This window comes from Macrobrachium rosenbergii, chromosome 5 (assembly GCF_040412425.1).
Source record: "Macrobrachium rosenbergii isolate ZJJX-2024 chromosome 5, ASM4041242v1, whole genome shotgun sequence".
NCBI lineage: Eukaryota > Metazoa > Arthropoda > Malacostraca > Decapoda > Palaemonidae > Macrobrachium > Macrobrachium rosenbergii.
This window is the reverse complement of record NC_089745.1, coordinates 19930298-19949868: the sequence shown is the minus strand read 5'-3', so window position 1 is coordinate 19949868 and position 19571 is coordinate 19930298. Positions and strand designations below refer to the sequence as shown.

The 19571-nt window shown below is 40.1% G+C and overlaps 1 protein-coding gene across 1 annotated transcript in view; it reads right to left on the bottom strand.

The window, feature by feature from the left end:
* Positions 1-19571, bottom strand: part of LOC136838573 (low-density lipoprotein receptor-related protein 1-like) — a 496729-nt gene that overhangs the window by 355701 nt on the left and 121457 nt on the right. Inside the window, 6 exon segments of the mRNA XM_067103732.1 lie at positions 515-646; positions 3377-3551; positions 6156-6381; positions 7881-8040; positions 10129-10236; positions 10668-10814. Of these exon segments, the coding sequence (XP_066959833.1) occupies positions 515-646; positions 3377-3551; positions 6156-6381; positions 7881-8040; positions 10129-10236; positions 10668-10814 (948 nt within the window).

The window sequence follows — 19571 nt, the reverse complement described above, 5'->3', positions numbered from 1 at the left end:
GTCCTCTCCTCTCCCTTCCACTTTCATCTTGTCTCTTTGTAAAAAGCTGAGCAAGGCATTAAAGCTGCATGTGGTATGTTCAGCAAAAACTTTGTTGTAAAAGAGCTCTCAAAGAGGCCTCATACACAAGTACACCAGGCAGAGATATAATGAGCTACAACAGAGATTTAGAATATCCCTAGAACATTAGTTCTTACCTGCCATCAAGCTATTCAATTGCTTTGTTGACAAATACAATTCAAAGCTTTATCTCTCCAACAAGACTAGAGATGAAGCTTCATAAAATTAGAGGTTTATTAGTTGTATGAACACTACGTCATTACAAGAGTGAACTATCTTACGTCTGGTAACTACAGTACAATGTAAAAATTCATGTCATCAATGATTACCCTAACATATAGAGAGTATTTCAAATAAGTATAAATATACCTTTTAATGCTTCATGAAGATAAGATAAATAAAAAATAAAGACAATCTGCTGCTTTCACAGTGGATTTCATCAAAATTACATTACCTACACAAGAGCCTCCAGGGCCAAGTATATGTCCTGGCTGGCAACGACATGAAGCAACAGGTTTTTTATCTTCCCATAGTGGAATGCATATGTGCTGACAGCCACCATTTGAAGTGCCACACGGATGATCAACTGTATATTGCAAAAAAATGTATGTTAGTAAAAATTTTACTTTTGCCAAAAATATGTCAAATTTTTCTGTGTTCAGTCAGAATTCCTTAGATGAGAAAAAAATTAATACTAGCATTAAAAAAAAAACTATTTCTAAACATAATTTTCAGAGACTTTGTTTCATACATACAAACCACACTGCCTTACTTAGTCTTATGCTCAGGTTCTAAGTGGGGTACCTCATGTCTCTCCTCAGCTGAACTGAGATCACACAACCCCCAACCTTCACTCAATATGCCTAACCCTCCCCATATGAAAGTGCATTTCAAAATCATTGGTCTATAATCAACCAGTGGTGAAAGAACCACACCTAAGCTTAAATCAAAATTCTTTTCATCTCATCTAGTTGAATATCTACCAAACCAGTTGTAGTATAATGCAGCTCTGCAATCAGGTTTACTCTGAAAAAGAAGGTCCCCTGGCTTTTTGGGTCTAACTCAGAAGCTACTGGACTCAAAAAAGTAGAGGCAGTCCCCGGTTTACGATGGGTCAGGCTTACAATGTTCCGAGGTTAGGACAAATATGGCTCCAAAATGGGAGAATAATCAAAATTTGGAGGCTTTTTTTATGAAAACTCAATAAAAATGCAGTTTACATCGTTTTCAATACACCCAAAGCATTAAAAGTAAGGTTTTCTGGGATTTTTGACAATTTTCGATGATTTTTCAGTTTACAACGATTTTCCGTTTACGATGTGGTGTAAAAACAGAACCCCTGTCGTAAGCCGGGTCTGCCTGTAATATTCTCTCTTATTAATATTGTTAATCAAGTTAGCGCACAAGTCGAAGACCATAAACTTACCTACAAACCCCTCACAATGCAGTGGAAGTCTACACAATATAAAAATGAAATGATGGGTGAGAAAGTAGGGAGAAGCAAAGGCAAACAAACTATCCCCAATGAGATCAACATAAGGATAAGGAAATATAATAGTGCATCTGAGAGAGCTGCCACTGAGATAGAAGGGGAATGAGGTGGGTTGGCAACTCAAATATCATAACCATTGAATTATTCTAATTATGCCTAAGGTAGCCAGAGCCCAAACTTTATGAACTGTAACTTTTCTGAAAACTTACAGGGGACAAGTGTGACTCATGCCTGGCAGTCCATGACATGTCTGAAACAGAAGGGAGGGAGCTGGATCTAAGGGAAACATGTGGATGACCTGGAATTTGGGACAGTGATTAGATCAATGGAAATGAAGCGACCTGCTGACTGGCCATTTTTGCTGTGTTATATAGAACTGAATTCATGCAGTTTATCAATATTATCTTGAGAAATACAAAAGCTAAAAGGAGGGCTTTGGATAGAAATCCTGTAAATAGGTCTCTCTAAAGGAAATCCCTGCCAATGGTACTCAAAAGGGACCTAAATTTTCTGGAGTTCATAAGATCTGGTCTCTTTTAAGAACCTGAGAAAGGATTGCCCTACAGCCCTTCAAAGTTAAGGATTTGAGTGGGGAGGCCCTTGGCAGCCTTGCCAGAACATGAGTTATTAGCAAACAACACAGCTTGTTCGGCGAGCTACAATTGGCTAAAGCCAATGGATGACCACAGAAGCACGTTGCAGAAACCTCAAAAGCACATTACAGGAATATATCTATCAAATATGTAGGAGCACAACTAAAAAAACTACTTAAATTTCCTATAAAATAAAACAGAAAGCAGACATCAAGGTTAGTATCATTACATGCAGATGACCACCATAAGCTTGATCTAAGTAGCAACCTGGTTAATTTGTTGTGTCCCCCACTATACAATGATATGAAAATAAGAATGGGAAAATTGTACTTAAATCTTGGTCACTAATACTATATACTAATTGAAGAAAATATAAAGTTCCACACAAAAATAAAATTATCTACTCAACATTCTGGCACAATCTAACATTTTGAAGAGTCTTAAGATTAATTACATGCAAAATAGCAGAATACGTAAATAGAATACACTTGTATAGAGTAAAGTAATTCAACTGTTCAGCTTCTATAAATATTTACCTAATGATTGAGAAACCTAAACACAATCATTTTGTTATCTTTTCACAAATCCCAAATTTTCACATTCCACTACATCAAGGTCACTATGCCCACAAGATGATAATTTGACTTGAAATGTGAAAACATATCAAGTTGATTGATATAAGTCCATTAAGTTGTGTAACTTAAATTCTGAAAAACTCTATAACTAAAATTGCAGATGAAAAACCACTCAAGTTCTTTTAGATCTTTGCATAAGGTCAAGCTAAGGGACAAGAGGGTTGGATCTGAAAGATACTCACGTAAGGCAGCTACCTACCAAAAATGAATGCCACACATAAACATGGAAAATTAAAAGGGACTGAAACTTCAACCAAAAATTAAAGCTTTCTTCTAAAACCTTAACCTTAACCTATATCCAAAGTGATGGATGAATATGAGAGAGAGAGAGAGAGAGAGAGAGAGAGAGAGAGAGAGAGAGAGAGAGAGAGAGAGAGAGAGAGAGAGAGAGAGAGAGAGAGAGAGAATTTTAAAATATGTGTATACAATACCTTATTCAAAAAAAAGCATAAGGCTAAGTTAGGCACTGGCTTAACATGGCAGAGATGTCATGAAAACCACCTATATGGGACAGACAAATATTTTCACAAGCAAATGAAATTCATCTTAATTATTTCTTACATGGAAAAACGATACAAAATGAATTTGCAACAAACCATCTGGTTGTCTTTGCCGATGAAACACATGTACATGCATTGGTTCGGAGAAATTTGTGTGAAATTCAGTGACATTATGGCTGTTAAATCTATTTATTTTCTTAATTGTATCATCCCTCCAACTAGTAACATACACATAATTCTCCAACAGTGACACACCATACGGTCGTTCATCCTGAAAATAAAAAGAAAAGAAAACAGTATAAAAAGCACGATTCCAAATACCCTACAACATAAAAACCAAGCTTAGTAAAAACATCAACAGAATATTTTCAGTACAGGGGTATTTTCATCTAAAGTGATTTATGCTTCAATTAAAATCAACCTGAGTAATTTATATATACTACTGTACTAAGTTTTTATAGCAAACCATTTTTTCATACAAACCCATAATCCTCCACTCATGTTCTCAAAAGCACTGGATACAGTCTTCTCTCTATCATGCAGATGAACAATGATCGTTCATGCATGTACCACCCACTATTTTGTAGTCTGAATGCAAAGTCAGATTCATATGGTTGAATTGGAAAACAGCTATATGACAGAAGGTTTTTTATTAAAAAGACTTTTTTTGTCACAAACCCATAAATCATATAAAGCCCTGACTTATAATTTAGATGGGAAGCCAGGTAGTTAAATGAATGGATTATTCTAGTTTATCTGTCAACCAACTACCAGGGTCACTGACAGCAAAATGATTTTTTAATTTCCATGTGCAAGAAAAATATACTTTTGATAGCATAGCTGCTGTTTGTGCTGAAAAGTTACCCTTATGGTCCCACCAGGGTCCATAAGACAGACCAACTCATTTCTAGAACTCTCAAAGTTGGTCTAGCCAGTATAGTGCCACTGTTGGCACAGTGACTGAGTATAAATGAACTCAAGGCAGAGAGGCTCTTAACATCTGCTGACAGAAACTACCCAAATGTGGCAACAGTGACACAGGCTTAGTTAAATTGAGTTCATCATCATTTAGGCTTGCTACCAGGAGAATGTTGCATACTTTGCCTATGTCTGGCAACAACCCAAATTCATCTTTATGTCTGCAAGATTGTCCTAGCAGACATGGCAACCAGAGACACCCTTTTTTTCCATTAATGGAAACTATAATACTTCAACCATCCTGAAAAAAACCAGTAACATCATCGGATGCCCCTGCCTTCTGCCCCTTCCCCTTTAAAATGGTGAATCATGTGACAGCAGAATTCCAAAACTCAGTTACTGGGAGGAGTCAGTCAATGGCAGAGGTAAATCCATCCATTTCAGCCATGTCTGTTAATTTCACAAAGGAATAGGCAACACTTTCCTTTGAATAGGAAAAGCTCCCACTAGATGTGGCTACCCAGAATTTAGGTGCCTTCATGGGCAGAATCTCACACAGGACAGCCACTTCTGAGTTCCACATGAGGCTCCACCTCTTCTCCATTCTAACCACTACCACTATCCTGAAGTGACCACAAGGCAGTTCCTAGGGTCTTCTGTTATGGCTGCTGTTGCAAAGACTCTTAAACATTCCTTACGGGGAACACTTTAGGATTGTATGGATTAGAAGCTTAGGGCCCAAAAAGAAGCATCAGCAGGCTCAAACTTGTCATTCCCAATATCACCTTCTTCCATGATCCCCTGGATGAGTGTTGTAGCAAAACTCTTAGAGCAAGCCTGTCAACAGAACAGTACTTTACCTACCTTGCTGGTAACTTGGAACCTAGGAAACAATGTTCCCTAGAGTTCCAACCCCTCCAAAACCCAAAAAGCAACAGTACGACCAAGAGTCCGACAAGCTTCCAGTGGTCCCTAAAGTATCTAACCAGCAACAGAAAGGGGACAAGACATCCCTCTTGTGGTGCACAGAGGCAAAACCACAAAGGGAATATATAAGCAACTCCTGGATCTCCATAGAGGGCAAGTGAAGAAGTAGTAGGAATCCATTAGGCATTTGCAGGCTGGGGATCATCTTTCACAGCACCACATGCAGTAGAGGTCTTCCCCTTTGTCTTTAATGCAGGGGTTTTTCCAACAACTAGACTCCTCATTGGAGAAGTATAAACAAAAAGCTTGACTAAATGGAGTCACAAAAAAAAAAAGACATCTTCATTCATCACCAGGCACACTTCTGTCCCAAAAACGGGCTTCTTCATAGAGTGATCCTTAACCTGTCACAGCTGAACAAGTGTTTAGGCAGTGGCCTACCTAGATGACTGGTACTCAAGAGACTGGTCAAAAGGTTTCCTGATCAAATGTGAAAAATCTTGCCTTGCACCCAACAAGTGTTTTGTGTGGCTGGGATTTTGTTGGGATATGCTTTGTGGCTGGTTGTCTTTTCCCAGCCAGACTCCAACCAGAATAATGAAAAATCCAATCCTTGATGTCCCCATGACAGTTGGAGCTTGAATCTGAGAAAGGGGTGAATTAGCAATGAAAAAGGGAGAAATAACAATGATTAATGATTGTTAATGAATACTAATGGCTGGATAACTTATCAATTATTACCAAGCAAAAAAGCTATGAATATTCTGTTAGAACTGTTACTAGTACAGTACTATAGACTCACAAACAGTGAAGAGGACAGTCAGTTCATAATGGCAGATCCAGTTGGCAATTGTATGAATGATCTTTCTTCTTGTGTCTGGTAGACAAATGGATGAGTCCGGAGACATCTGAGACCTGGGGGTGACTGCTTTAAATGATTCATGGGGTTGTGATGAAACAAACCTCTTTCATAATTAATGACTAAAATACATCAACTTCCAGCTAAATGGAAAACACCAAAAGTACTTACAGATTTCAGTTTGATGATAATTCTTCTGTTGTCTCCATTGTAATCTACTCTCTCCACATGGCTTAAATAACCATCAACCCAATATACATGTTTATTTGGGTAATCAATAGATACACCAAATGGATAGACAATTTTCTTGAAAACTATTGGCACCCTTTGAGTCCCATCCATCAATGCACGCTCAAGCTTTGGTTCAGTCATGCCCCAGTTGGTAAAAAACATATATCTGCATAAAACAAAAAACAAGAGATGACAGTCAAAACCCTGTGCAAGTTTTATTCCACTGATAAAAATAACACATCTCCCCTTTACTACAGTAAGTGTACATATACCATTAATAAAAACCTGATTCATGCCATCACTAAATGTCTCAAGTTTTTAAATGTTCAAGACCAAAATCTGCAAATGACAGATAGACATTCTGCCAATGATCATTATAAGAAAAGCCATGACTTCAAGCAATAAGCTCCTTCAGTGCAAGAGTAGCTAATATTTTGCAGTACAAATGCTAGATAAAATAAATGGTTCATACACACAAAAGGCAATGACCCCAGAGGATTACATAAAAATGAGGTGATACAAGAACAGTACAGTAATTAAAAAATACATTAACCTAAACCATGGGAGCTATTATGGTACAACAAAAAATGCAATGCACTTTACTAAAAATCTGATACAATTTCTTTAAACAACTACACTAATAAAAAATAATATACAATCAAAGCACAGATAAAATGAGAGATCTTCCTGAGCCCTCAAATGCTTGGTAGAAAAATTGTGGAGAATAATTCCACAGCCATGTTGAGGCAGTAATACTGTATATTAAAAAAAGGTTAAAAAATGCAAAAAGCTTCTAGAAGTCTGCACAACATAGATATGACTAGGATTATACAATTACATTTTTTATTCTTTAATTTTCACTGTAGAATGAGGGTACACTTGATTTACTATGTGTATCGCCATTCTACACTAATAAATCACTGGCCAGTATCTACCATTTCACAGCTTTCAAAGTTTGCTGAAAATGTGATCTTTAGTCCACTGAACTTAATCACTTACTTCCTGACATGCAGTACACATATAAGAAGAAAACAAATATTTGTTAATCAATTTTAGATCTAACTAATAATGCCTAAGACTACCCTGATAATGAATGAGTCAAGATATGAATGGATTCTTGTTCTGCCTCTGACTTGGTTCATTTTCAAGGTCTTAAATATGAACCTTGCAACACAAGTGTTGAGTACTTCAAACTTCTAGCCCCATTTTTTTTTCTGCTGACAGCTAAATTGTCATTAACAGGATTTTTGAGACCCAAGATCTACAATTTCTTGAGTGCCAGGCTTTAGAAGCAATATAATTCTTGACCTTAAAAACAAAGTACAGTACTGTAGTTAATTATGCTGAAGATGCCACTACTTGCTCCTTCTTAATGTAAAAGGCGGGTTAGCAACTTGAGAGGTCATTAAAAGTTAAACATCTTTGAACTCACTTACTGGAAGCGATATTACAAATTTCCTCTACAGGATACAGGTTCCAAGATCTAAATGCTATTTTGACTACTGCATTGAAAATTTCTAAGTCAATAAGGGAAAATTTATATTAAATCTCAACAGATAAAGATAGCTTTAATTAAATGGAACAATACAATTACTAGACTTTCTAGTGCATGTCTACAAAGCATATTTTAAGTTGGCTGGTCAATAAAGAACTACAAAATCTTACCCTGTGCCCGGATCAAGAGCAATGCCTCGAGGTTCATTGAGGACCACATCCATCAAAGTTATGCATACTTTCATAGTTGAATTGCACATAAATATCATTTCTCTTCGGTCCAATATATACCAATTGCCAGTAACCCAATCTCTGGCAATGTCATGTACATCTGCAACAAAATATTGGATACATACAAATACAGTCCATATAAAACACTGACTTCTATATGATTAATGTCTTTGTAATTAAATATATACCTTTTTTATAAAATATATCAAGTGTATAACTAAATATTTGAAATGGCTAAATAAAATACAGTTACAGTCCAATTTTCAACACTGTATAATGTAAAGTCAATGTCTTATTATAACAAACATATAAACCCATTGTACAAAATATTCAAAACAGGAATTTCTGGAGTGAGCAGTTAACCATAAAAAACTCTCCTTCCAATAATTTTTCTAGAGAAAACATGAGTTAGCCCATATTTACTATTTTTCTATGGAGAAGGCAGAATTTTCCTTCCAGAGAAAACAGTAGAAGATGAGATTCATGAGAAGTGTTACATGGTCTGTACACTGAAATAGCTGACAAAAAGGCAGCTTACAGGTACAATGAAAGAGCACCCCCTTATAAAGGATACATTATATCAATCCCACCAAGCAAGCCACTCTCACTACTGTAAGTGAAATATAATCTGTGGCTGGGGAAAGTATAAAAGATATAGGTGCAACTTTGTAGATGGAAAAAATTATGAATAAAGTGTGAAGTGGCTTAAAATTCCAGTATAAATCTTTCAGAATAAAGAAAACCTCCAAAACTGGCCAGTACTTGGGAAGTGTTTGTAAGAGGATAAAGTTGCAGTGTATGTTAGGAAGACCAAGGTAGTAGAGTTAATTAAAAACTAAGATGGAGAGACCAATGTTAGTACTGGGGGTGGCAGATTGGAAATGGTTGACTGATACAGGAATTCAGAAGCAAACAGGTAGCACATTTATGGAAGCTAAGGTTGAAATGTACAGAGTAACTGTTGAGCTGCTTCTTTACAGAAATGAATTGTGTATGCCGAATAAAAATGACAAAATAAAACACAAGTGAAGCTACTGAGACGAATGATTTTGTAACATATTATATGGATAAGGAAGGCTGAGAGAGCAATACAGTGATACAAAAGAGATATGGCCACAGCTTCGTCCATCTCCCTTGAAAGGTGGGCTGCAAAAGCAGCTGTAACTCCCAATGGAGTTCCTGCATGTTGTGTGGGGGCTGCACTCAGCTTTGCCTTAAGCGCACTCATCAATGTAAAATTTCAGCACAGGATGAAAGAATGGATTAGAATAGTTCAGGATGGTCTGGTCATTTGGAGAGAATAAAGGATAATAGACTTGTGAAATGGGAGTATGATTTGAAGGTTAGAGGGGAAGAAATTGGATATCACGGAAATGCTTCCAAATGGGGTAAAAGGGGCATGGAATAGAAGCGCCTTGATATTTAAAAAGCCAAAAAACGGTCTAAAATAGATGTGAATGTCACAGTGTGTGTGAAGGGGAGTTGATGAGCTGTTGCCCTTATAGTTTTCTATGTTTGGGGGTTCATCTGTGATCCAGCAGTCAAAATGATCAACACAAAACTGATTGACTTTTATCTGGAGCCACTGGAACATACATTACATATGGCCAAAGAACCTAGCTTATGGATTGTTGGTAACTTCAGATCAGACCTTTACAAGTCACAGAAGTTTACAATTACTTGACCACATCAGCAAACTTAATCTTATGGCTAAGGCAGCTTGCTGTTCAAATTTGCACTCTTTCAGGCTGTAAATCATTCATAATCATTTCCTATTACAAAAGATATCTTAATAAGAAAAGAGGGGAGACAGAGAATTAATGAATAAATGGATAATTAAGCTTGAATTTAGAAAAAAAAATCCTGTGACTAAGAGGCCTTTCCTCAACAATTCAAAGACCCTTCTAGAGAGATGGGAAGTATGGAGGATTAAATTAATGACAAATTCATGAAATAAATACAAAGTGAAAAGAGCACTGACTTAAATACAAACAAGTGTCTATAAGCACAAAACCCTAAGGCACCAAAAGAAGTGGCTCAGGTAGTAAAAGTGAAATAAAAGGGCTTATATCTGTATAGGCAAATTCTAATTTTTTCATGAGTTACTTATTTCAAAATATACAAAAGTCTGCATGATTTTATATAGTAAAATACCTAAAAATAACAGTACAGTAAATTTTATACTTACGACTCAAACCATTCTGCGTAGGTTGAGGAATTGTCCATGCATCATGAAGATTGTTTGCAGATGCACATTTAAACTCGGACCATGACCCATTGGCACTGACCCAACAAACTGTGAAATTGTGTAAGAATAAGAAATTTAGCCAAAAACCCAGAAGGCACTTTTAATCTTTTCATTCAAATTTTATCCTTTCATATCAAATGATATGTTTTAACATGAGTAAATCCAAAGATTTTCACTTACAATTATTATCTCAGTTTAAACAAGACTATACATAAAAAAGTATGATTTTTAATGTTTTTATTTAACTATCATATTCTACAGTATTTATATATCTTAAAGTTATAAACATAAACACAAATATACATATTAATTTACTTTCATAATCCTTTTATATGAAAAACTATCTAATCATTCATTACATACTAATACCAATTCTAATTTTTCCATAAGGGGAAGAACTGACAAAAATAATTATGATGAAGAGATATGAATACACCTTTAAAAGACACTGTAAATTACAGAAGCTGGTACTAACTAACCTGAATTTGAACGATGATCAAAATCAACTGTTATTGCATACTGGGAGCTGACCTGAGTATTCCCTGGTAAGGTACTTCCATTGAGGTGGACCATGGCTAAACCAGTATTACTAGCATATAAAAGAGTTGCTGGTTGATCTAGGGGATCTAAGGGTCAGTGAAAAAAAATAAAAATTATAAACATAACGCTTAATAAAGTTGCAATTTTTATGTCATAAACACTCAATATTAGATTACACTAAACTTGGATTGTGATTTTTTTTATTTTGCATTTGGTGTTAAATCAATCACCCAACAAAAAGAATAAGGCCCACATTCCAATGGGAAGACTAGTTTTGATAGATACTAGTAAAAATCTACAACTGTATAACTGACTGCCACGAGCCACAATAATGTAAAAAAATTAATGACCCTTGGAGGAAACTGCATATTCCATGGGTATTTACACCTGTATCCTCTATTTCACTATTGAGTCTCCTACTTGATATCAAAGAATCTTATATAATTAATCTTATAATAGTGGACACTTATACAATTAGTCTTATAACAGTGGACACAAAGCTAATAAATCTATCTATCTACAGCAAGTCCAACCCAAGAAGACACCATATGGGATACTGCCAACTGAGGGCTTTTTACAGCACACTTCTGAGGATACTAAACATTCTTAGCAGCATCCCTTTGGTGCCAACTGCACTGCTTGCAGCCTTTTACTTTTTATCCACTCTCTGTCTTTTCTTTCTAACTAGCCATTCAACTTCTTAATCTAACATTAATTATTACCTTTCACTTTGGGTGAGCCCTGTGATTCTGCAAACACATTACATTATTATCTTTCACTTTGGGTGAGCCCCTGTGATTCTGCATACACATTAAAACTACAAAATAGTAACATTAACCACTAGACATAAAAACTACAAAGAAAAAGACAAAGCAACAAGGCCAGCAAACTCTGCCATGGCCAAAGTAGGGTTACTAGAGTCACTGACAGATCCTTGGAGCTCCAGATCTTGTTCAGCAAAGATCTGACACCAGTGTATGATGGAAGGGCATAGTTTTCCAGGCTATCCTGGGAATTCTACAGAACATCTACTTCCAAAGCACTGAATTCAGAGAAGTGGACCAATATGTTGGAAGTAGGTGACTCAGGCTTACTGTGAATAAATCCACAACACTAATGCCCAACAGTTGTCATAAAGTTTTGCCCACATCTTAATGGAATGATAATTTTAATGTCAAGAATCTGATTTCTCCTACTGGGGCTGTCCGCAACCAAACTGTTCTTCCCAGTAAAAATGCAGGAGTGATAACATTGTTGGCCTCTGTTCAGGTGAAAACAATGACTACTAGGTAGCAAAAACTCTCTTATCTAATGTCTCTTACTTACTATGACTGCTACCATGGTCATAATATCTGTAATTATTCCTACTACTTTGCCACACATGAAGAATGAAGATTTTCAGACCAGAATAAACTGCTTTCACGTAAGTTTTATGGTTCTACTTCTTTTGTAAGAACCAAGGCCATGCATGCAACCTGGAAACCTAACAGGTGAGCTCCCAACCACGAGTTGATACATCCATGAGAAGTAGAGCCTACAGCACAGAAACAACCAGTGGGATTCCCAACCTAAGGTTTTCAGGGTTCTTCCAATAACACTGCTCCCTTTTGTATCCAATAGGGTGACTTGGTAACTATGTGGCTTTACTGCTGCCTTCCAATTACATTGCTCCCTTTTGTATCCAATAGGGTAACTTGGTAACTATGTGGCTTTACTGCTGCTGAACAGAACCTGTTTAGTTGCAGCTACAGGAACCAGACCCTGAGCTGGCTGTTAAGAGACCACTTTTTCCAGTGAGATCACATGACCAATCAGAGATTACCACATCTCGGTAGAGGGATCCTGTGTCTGTAGAAACATCAGCATTGATGACAATACTTAGTAGGTCCTGTCTTTTATCAGATGGACAAGGTCGTCTGAAACCTACATTCATCCCTAAATGAGCTGTCTTTCTTGTTGGTTCCAAAGTTGACTTTCCCACTCGGCCTTGAGACTCAGGCACTGGCAAGGCCAGAGAAGCTGATGGAGATGTTGGCAAAGTTCTGCTGAAGACTATGCCATCATAATCCAGTTGTCTTTTTACCTGTGAAACCCTGTGCCAGTCTTGTGTGCCAACTCTGCCACCAGAACAAGCATCCTGAACACGTGAGGAGTAGCGGTTAACCTGAAAAGCACTCTGAGATGGACAGCCCTACCTGTGCACAGTGAATTTCCTGGACGCTGGTTGCACATGAATATGGAAGCAAGCATCCTGCAAGTCTATAGCAGCCAAGAGCCCTCTTTCTCATGGAACATTAAACTCAAGCTATGATCTACATCCTGAACAACTTTTTGGAGAAACTGGTTCAGTAAGCTATAGTCAATGATGGGATGCCACATCTTCACTGCTTGGAAATTATACATAGGCTTTAGTAGAAGAAGAGAAAAGAGCTATCCAAAACCTCTTCCATTACCTGTTTTACAGGCAATGCCCTTGCCTCACTGTAAAAATATTGGCATTTCTCCAATTCCTGTTTGTAGGAACCAAAAATGATTAGCTATGAAGCAAGTGGGCTCCTGCCACCAGATAAGGAGTATCCTTACCTGATGAATGCATAACTAAGGGTTTAGATACTATGTCACATAAATCCATTAAATTCTGAAAGATGAGCTCCAATCAAAAGCAGAACCTGTGGGGGAAGATCAACATCAACTCCTCCTCCAAAAGCTTCTATTACTGTATTAGACCCATCTGTCAACTCAAAATGGTGATTGTTGTTTTTGGGCAAAGGTATCCTACAAAGATGGGTACAGTAACATACAACAATCTGGTTGTTGCTTACTTCTGAAACAGTGAGACTAAGCAAGTCACTGGTATATGCCCAGGGGAATAAAAATAAGACCTATGAGCAGGGTTGGAACCCCTGTAAGTTGCTCATCACTGCTCTAGTGGTTGTTATATCTAACTTGTCAACTAGCTCCTATATTATACCTTTAGGGGATTACCCAGTGTCCATGAAGTCAGGTAACTATTTTGTAAAACTACTCCAGAGCCACATCTCTTTTCTGCAGGATAATGTTAAGAAGCAAATGTAAAACCATGAGCAAAACTGAAGCTCATCCAAAGGAAGGAACCAATCTCCTGGCCTTGGAGATGTCCTACAAACTTTGGAATCACTGCATAATGGCAGGAACTCCCTCAAGAACCACTCAGCAGTATCTATCATTTAGCTGTGTCAGAAATGGAAGGAAGAGTAAAAGACTGCACTGCTACTTCTTAGATCAGGGCATCCTTTGCTTATGTGGGCTGGAATTCTGGTAATGATGCCAGCCTTAACCACCCAAGTTGAAAATGCAGTCTTTCTCTTCTACAGATCCAAGAGTAGATTTCCAATTAAGTTTTTTACAAATACAAATATGACTGGCCTTATTACTCTCATGATGTTGGGGGCTCTACTGAGGTCTCTAAAAATATCAAATGGCAAATCTTGAATGTAACTAGATACATCTATGAGAGCATCTGAAGTACCCAATTGTTTCCTACGAGCTTACTACACTGGCTATCAAGTACAAAATATGGATTCAAAATACATGAACGGGTTTATAGGTCAACTTTACAGCAACCTAAGGGAGCACCATACAAATAGAGTTCAGAATGTAATTATTGCAGCACTTTAACAACACTTTGGGACTGACACAGAATTGCATTAGTTCCAAAAACCTGGAAAAATCTGTTTTTACAAAAAAGGGATTTTGACAAAGGAAAAATCTATTTCTGAGGAAGGTCCCGTGTCACCCGGTGAAATTCCATTACAGCACGAATTTCTAGGTATAACCTTGCTAGATATACCAGAGAAAAAGAGCTTTCAGGAAAGCTGGGGTTACTACCCCCAGTCGAGCGTCTTCCAGGAAGGCGTCGGTATAAGAAGGGGTGAGTGAATTACCACTACCACGGAAACCTACTCGAAAGATCTCTCCTTATCAAAATCCCGGAACAGAGCGGTGAGCGTTACAGCCCCCACACCAAACACCCGCCAGGACGGCGACACCAGCGCCACCTACCTCATTCCATGCTAGCACTACCCCAGACTTGGCATGTGCAAGAGGGGGAGAGTACTAGGTAATTCAGGGGAGGGTCACGGGTGACAGGGACCTTCCTCAGAAATAGATTTTTCCTTTGTCAAAATCCCTTTTCTGAGTCCAGTCCCGTGTCAGCCGGTGAAATCGTGATAGAGAATCATGCCAAGGCTGCAACTACCAGGAAAAGAAATGGAGGTGTAATCTGAAGAAAAGGCAAAAGTTTTACAAAATAATTTTAATTAAGCAATCTCTTCCGTGTAGCAAGAACACTAAGACTAAGGCATATTAAATCTAAGGCACATTAGAAAACTTAATACTATGAAACATGGGCAGGTCCCCGGCACGACGGAGAAAAAGCCCCAAAAAACCTTAAAATTACTTAAAGCAAGGTGAAACATGAAAAGCGCACAAAATAACTGCAAATATAACGTAAACTTAGGCTAAACACGTAAGAGACAAAATCAATGAGCATTAATATATACATTCATCTGGGGTAATGTGGAGCCAAATAAAAACTGTCCAGTACCCCACAAGAGAAACAATCATGGCATGTCAGATTACACTTTTTCCATCAACAGGTACAAGAAACATCAATATGAGGAGCCAGGCAGTGAGGTATAATCAACCAGGAGAATAAGCAGAAAAGTAAATGAGGCAGGCGGGCGGGGGGAAAGGAAAGGACAAGGATATGATTAATTAAGGAGGGGGATGACACTTCCACAGCTATGGTAGAAAATTTCAGGGCTTGGCGTTTTTAAATAGTGGCGTTTAAACACTAGAGGTGATTTCAACCCGTAAATTTAGATAACTCCGAAAAGTCCATATTATGAAAGTAATTAATGGAAGTAGCAACTGCTCGAATATCATGAACCTTGGGAACTGAATCTGGGTTGGCCTGTTTAATGAAATATAAAATTTGTTGTCTTATAGCATTTAGTGAAAGAGTACCACCTTTCTCCTGATAAAAGAGGACCCGACTTACTCTGTGGAGTTCTTAAAAGGTAAGATTTAAGTGTATAAACTGGACATAAAGACTGGTCTTGAGGAAGGGCACCACCTTCCAAGGAGACCACCTGTCCTGTGGGTCTTCGTTCTTAGCTAAAAATCTAGGGTCAGGGGAAAGGAGGACCTCTCCAGACGGGAGGAAGTTCACATAATTATCACCTCTAGTGAGAGCCGACAGCTCTGAGATTCTAGCACCTGAAGCCAAGCTAATCAAAAATAAAGTCTTCCTTAACAGATCCTGATAAGAGCAATGAAAGTTATCCATCTCTGATGCTAACTTGAGGACGTCATTGAGAAACCACGTAACAGACTGTGGGCGTGATACTGGTCTCAGACGAGCGCATGCTCTGGGGATAGATGAAAAGTAGGAATCTGTAAGGTCGATTTTAAAGTCAGAAAGAAATACTTTCTTTAATGCTGACTTGATTGTGGTAATAGTGGCCGAGCAAGGCCTTTCTCAAACAATGATTTAAAGAAGAAAACTCCTAAATTAGCTGTCATGATTTTGGCTTCAGATGCTTTTAGGAAGGAGGCTAATTTTTTTGACTGCTGAGTCATACTGTCTAATAGTAGAATCTCTTTTATCTGATTCTAAAAACAGAGTGTTGACAGGGGTCAATGTTCGCTCCTTTTGAGCTGCAAATTTTATAAAGTCCATAAAACTAGGGCATTCTGAATTCTTGAGGAAGCTGACACAGTCTTGGTTTGTACTGTCTGAGTCAGAATGGGCTTGGGAATCCGAAGACTCCGTAATCCCAGTTCCTGAAGAAGAGGGGAACCAATTGCTCTTGACCAATAGGGGCTACTAGGGCTAATTGACCTTTGAATGTCCTGAGTTTGTGTAAAACTTTCAGCAGTAAATTTATTGGGGGAAAAGATAAATCTTCTCCCAACAGTTCCAATCTACTGTCATTGCGTCTATGGCGAACGCCTGAGGGTCCAGGTTGGGGCCACATAACAGGGAGCTTGAAGTTGCTCTCTGTTGCGAACAGATCCACTTGGAGGCCCGGAACCCGGCGGCAAATCCACTTGAAAGATTCCACGTCCAGGGACCACTCCGTCTCCAACGGAGTATTCCTGGACAGGGAATCCGCCACCACGTTCCGTACCCCGCTAGGTGGGTGGCTGACAGGTGCCAGCCGTGCTTGTTCGCCAGGGAGAAGATAGCAACCATTACTTGGTTTACTCGGCCTGATTTGGAGCCGCCCCTGTTGATGCAATGAACTACCACTGCGCTGTCCAATACCAACCTGATATGAATCCGGTTGGGGGGGCGGATTTTCTTCAGAGTTAGAAATACCGCCATAGCTTCCAGGGTGTTTATATGGAACTGCTGAAACATTGTGGACCACGTTCCTTGTACTTTTTGTTTTGGTGAATATCCCCCCCAGCCGCTTAAGGAAGCGTCTGTGTGAACTACTAGTGCCGGGGGAAATTGAAGCGAACTGTATTGGACAGGCCTCTGACCGAGGCCCACGGTCGCAACCTTGTCTTTAAGATTTGAGGGATAGAGGAGACCTTGTCTCTGAGCTTGACATTGGCTCGACTCCGCCACACTCTGTTTATGTCTTTTAACTTCGCTTTTAATAGCAGGTTTGTCACTGAGGCAAACTGAAGAGATCCAAGGACCCTTTCTTGGGACCGGCGGGATGCTGATGGATTTTTGAGGAATCTCCTGGTGAGAGATGCTATCTCTTTCCTCTTGGGAGGCGGAAGGACAGCGTGTGAGATGACAGATCCCATTGGAGACCCAACCACTGAAACCGGGACTCGGAGTCAGACGGGACTTCTCTCTGTTCAGTTGGAAACCTAGCGACTCCAGGAAACTGATGACTATGGACGTGGCTTTCTGACACTCGGAACTGTTGGTGCCCAAATTATCCAATCGTCCAAATATGCTGCTAGGGGATATCCCTTGAGACCGGAGTTGCTGTACTACCGTGTCCGCCAGCTTTGTGAATATCCTGGGCGCAATGTTCAGACCGAAGGGCATGACCCTGAAGGAGTAGGCTTGATTCCCGAGTCTGAAACCGAGGAACTGAGAGAAGTTCCGCGCAACCGGGGACGTGATAATAAGCGTCTGAAAGATCGATAGAGGTGGTGACGGCTCCACGCGGAAGTAGAGTCCGTGATTGAGCTACCGTAAGCATGCGAAATTTGTCGCATTTTATGTAGAGATTTAGACGCGACAGATCCAGGATCACTCTTTGCTGATCGAGTCTTTTTGGGAACAGTGAATAACCTGCCTTGAAACTTTAGGTGCCTTACTTTCTTTATTGCTCGTTTGTTGAGCAATTCTGTCACATAATCCTTTAGGATTGATGTTGGTGGCTGGTAAAACCTGGTTAGAGGAGGAGGGTTTTGATCCAGCTCCATCCTAGACCTTTGGACACAATGCTGTGTGCCCAAGGGCTGAAGGTCCATTGGTCCCTGAACCAAAACAGGCGACCGCCTACCTGTGTTCTCTCAGTGGGAGGGAGCGGGTTTATTCCCCCTACCACGTCCAGGTCTTCCCCTTGGGGTGGTGTTGGGCTTCCCTCTATGAGGGGCTTTGCCTCTTCCTCCCCTTGCAACCCTATTAAGGCCGTGAAAATAACCACGGCCCTCATATGTGGGGTTGTATGCCGGTGAGGCCACATAGGAGGGTGCAGCTGGTTGGACCAGCACATATTGTTGGGGGTGAGCCTTAGAAGTGGAAGGCTGCGCCACTGCCGAGACCGGGACGGCTTGGACTACCGCCTGATGGTGGGGTCTCTTATGCCTCCTGAAGCGTTTACCTCCTCTCGATTGGGGGCCGGCCGACTCTGGGGTCTTACGCTTATAGGCCGAAATACCCCAGCGAGAACGAAGACTCTGGTTGGCCCGTGTAGCCTCGGCCATAACACTCGTGACCTCCTCTTCAGGGAAGAGGTTAGGTCCCCAGATCGAGCTTTTCACGAGCTTGTTAGGCTCGTGGCGGATAGTCGCATCGGCGAAGATGAACTTCCTACATTCCAGTCTGGCCATGATAAATTCAAATAGGTCAGACTGGAAGCCTGCCAGCAAGGATTTAGCCAAAACCTGAAAGAAAGGCTCGTCCGAGCAGGAGACGGCAGTAGCTTCAGTAAGGCATACAGAGTTCAACGACCGGGCTAACTTAACCCGAGCATCAAACTCCGCTTTCAAAAGAGCTTCCGGCAGCTTGGGGAGCTGCTCGCTGAATTGCGTGGAAGCGCAGAAGGGGTCCAGCTTCCCGACCGTGAAAGTGGACGGGCGTCTGACCAGAACTCATTACTTCCTGGGAATACCAGGGAAGTAGGGTCTGTCTCCCTTAGCTGTGGTAACGGATTACCATCGAAAGCACGCCGGGCCGTAGCCAGAGCGACTTTGTCCAAGCAAGGGGTGGGTAGGTTGTCTCCCAGGGCGAACATCGTAAAGTTGCCCTTGAAAGGAGTCAACCGTGTTGTCTGCCTGCCACTCCGTCAGAGTGCGCAGGAGAGCCGACTGAGCTTGGTCCCTAGGGGACGATGACAGTCTCCCTAGGAACCTTGTCTGACCGAATCCAAGCTTCCTCCGTAAGCCTCACGAAGCCTGGGTAAGGGGGCAGGAGATCGGGGGAAGAACTCCACCCCTCCAACCGCCTCGTGCCAAGACCATCAAGTGTCAGCTTGCCATCATGTTGGATGGCCCGGAGAGCGAATCGCCAAGGGTTACCGACATCGAACGGCGGGAGGTCCGCAGTGTCGGGGATAACATACTGTGGTTCGGCTGGGGGTGGGTGAGCCATTCCCGCCAGTATG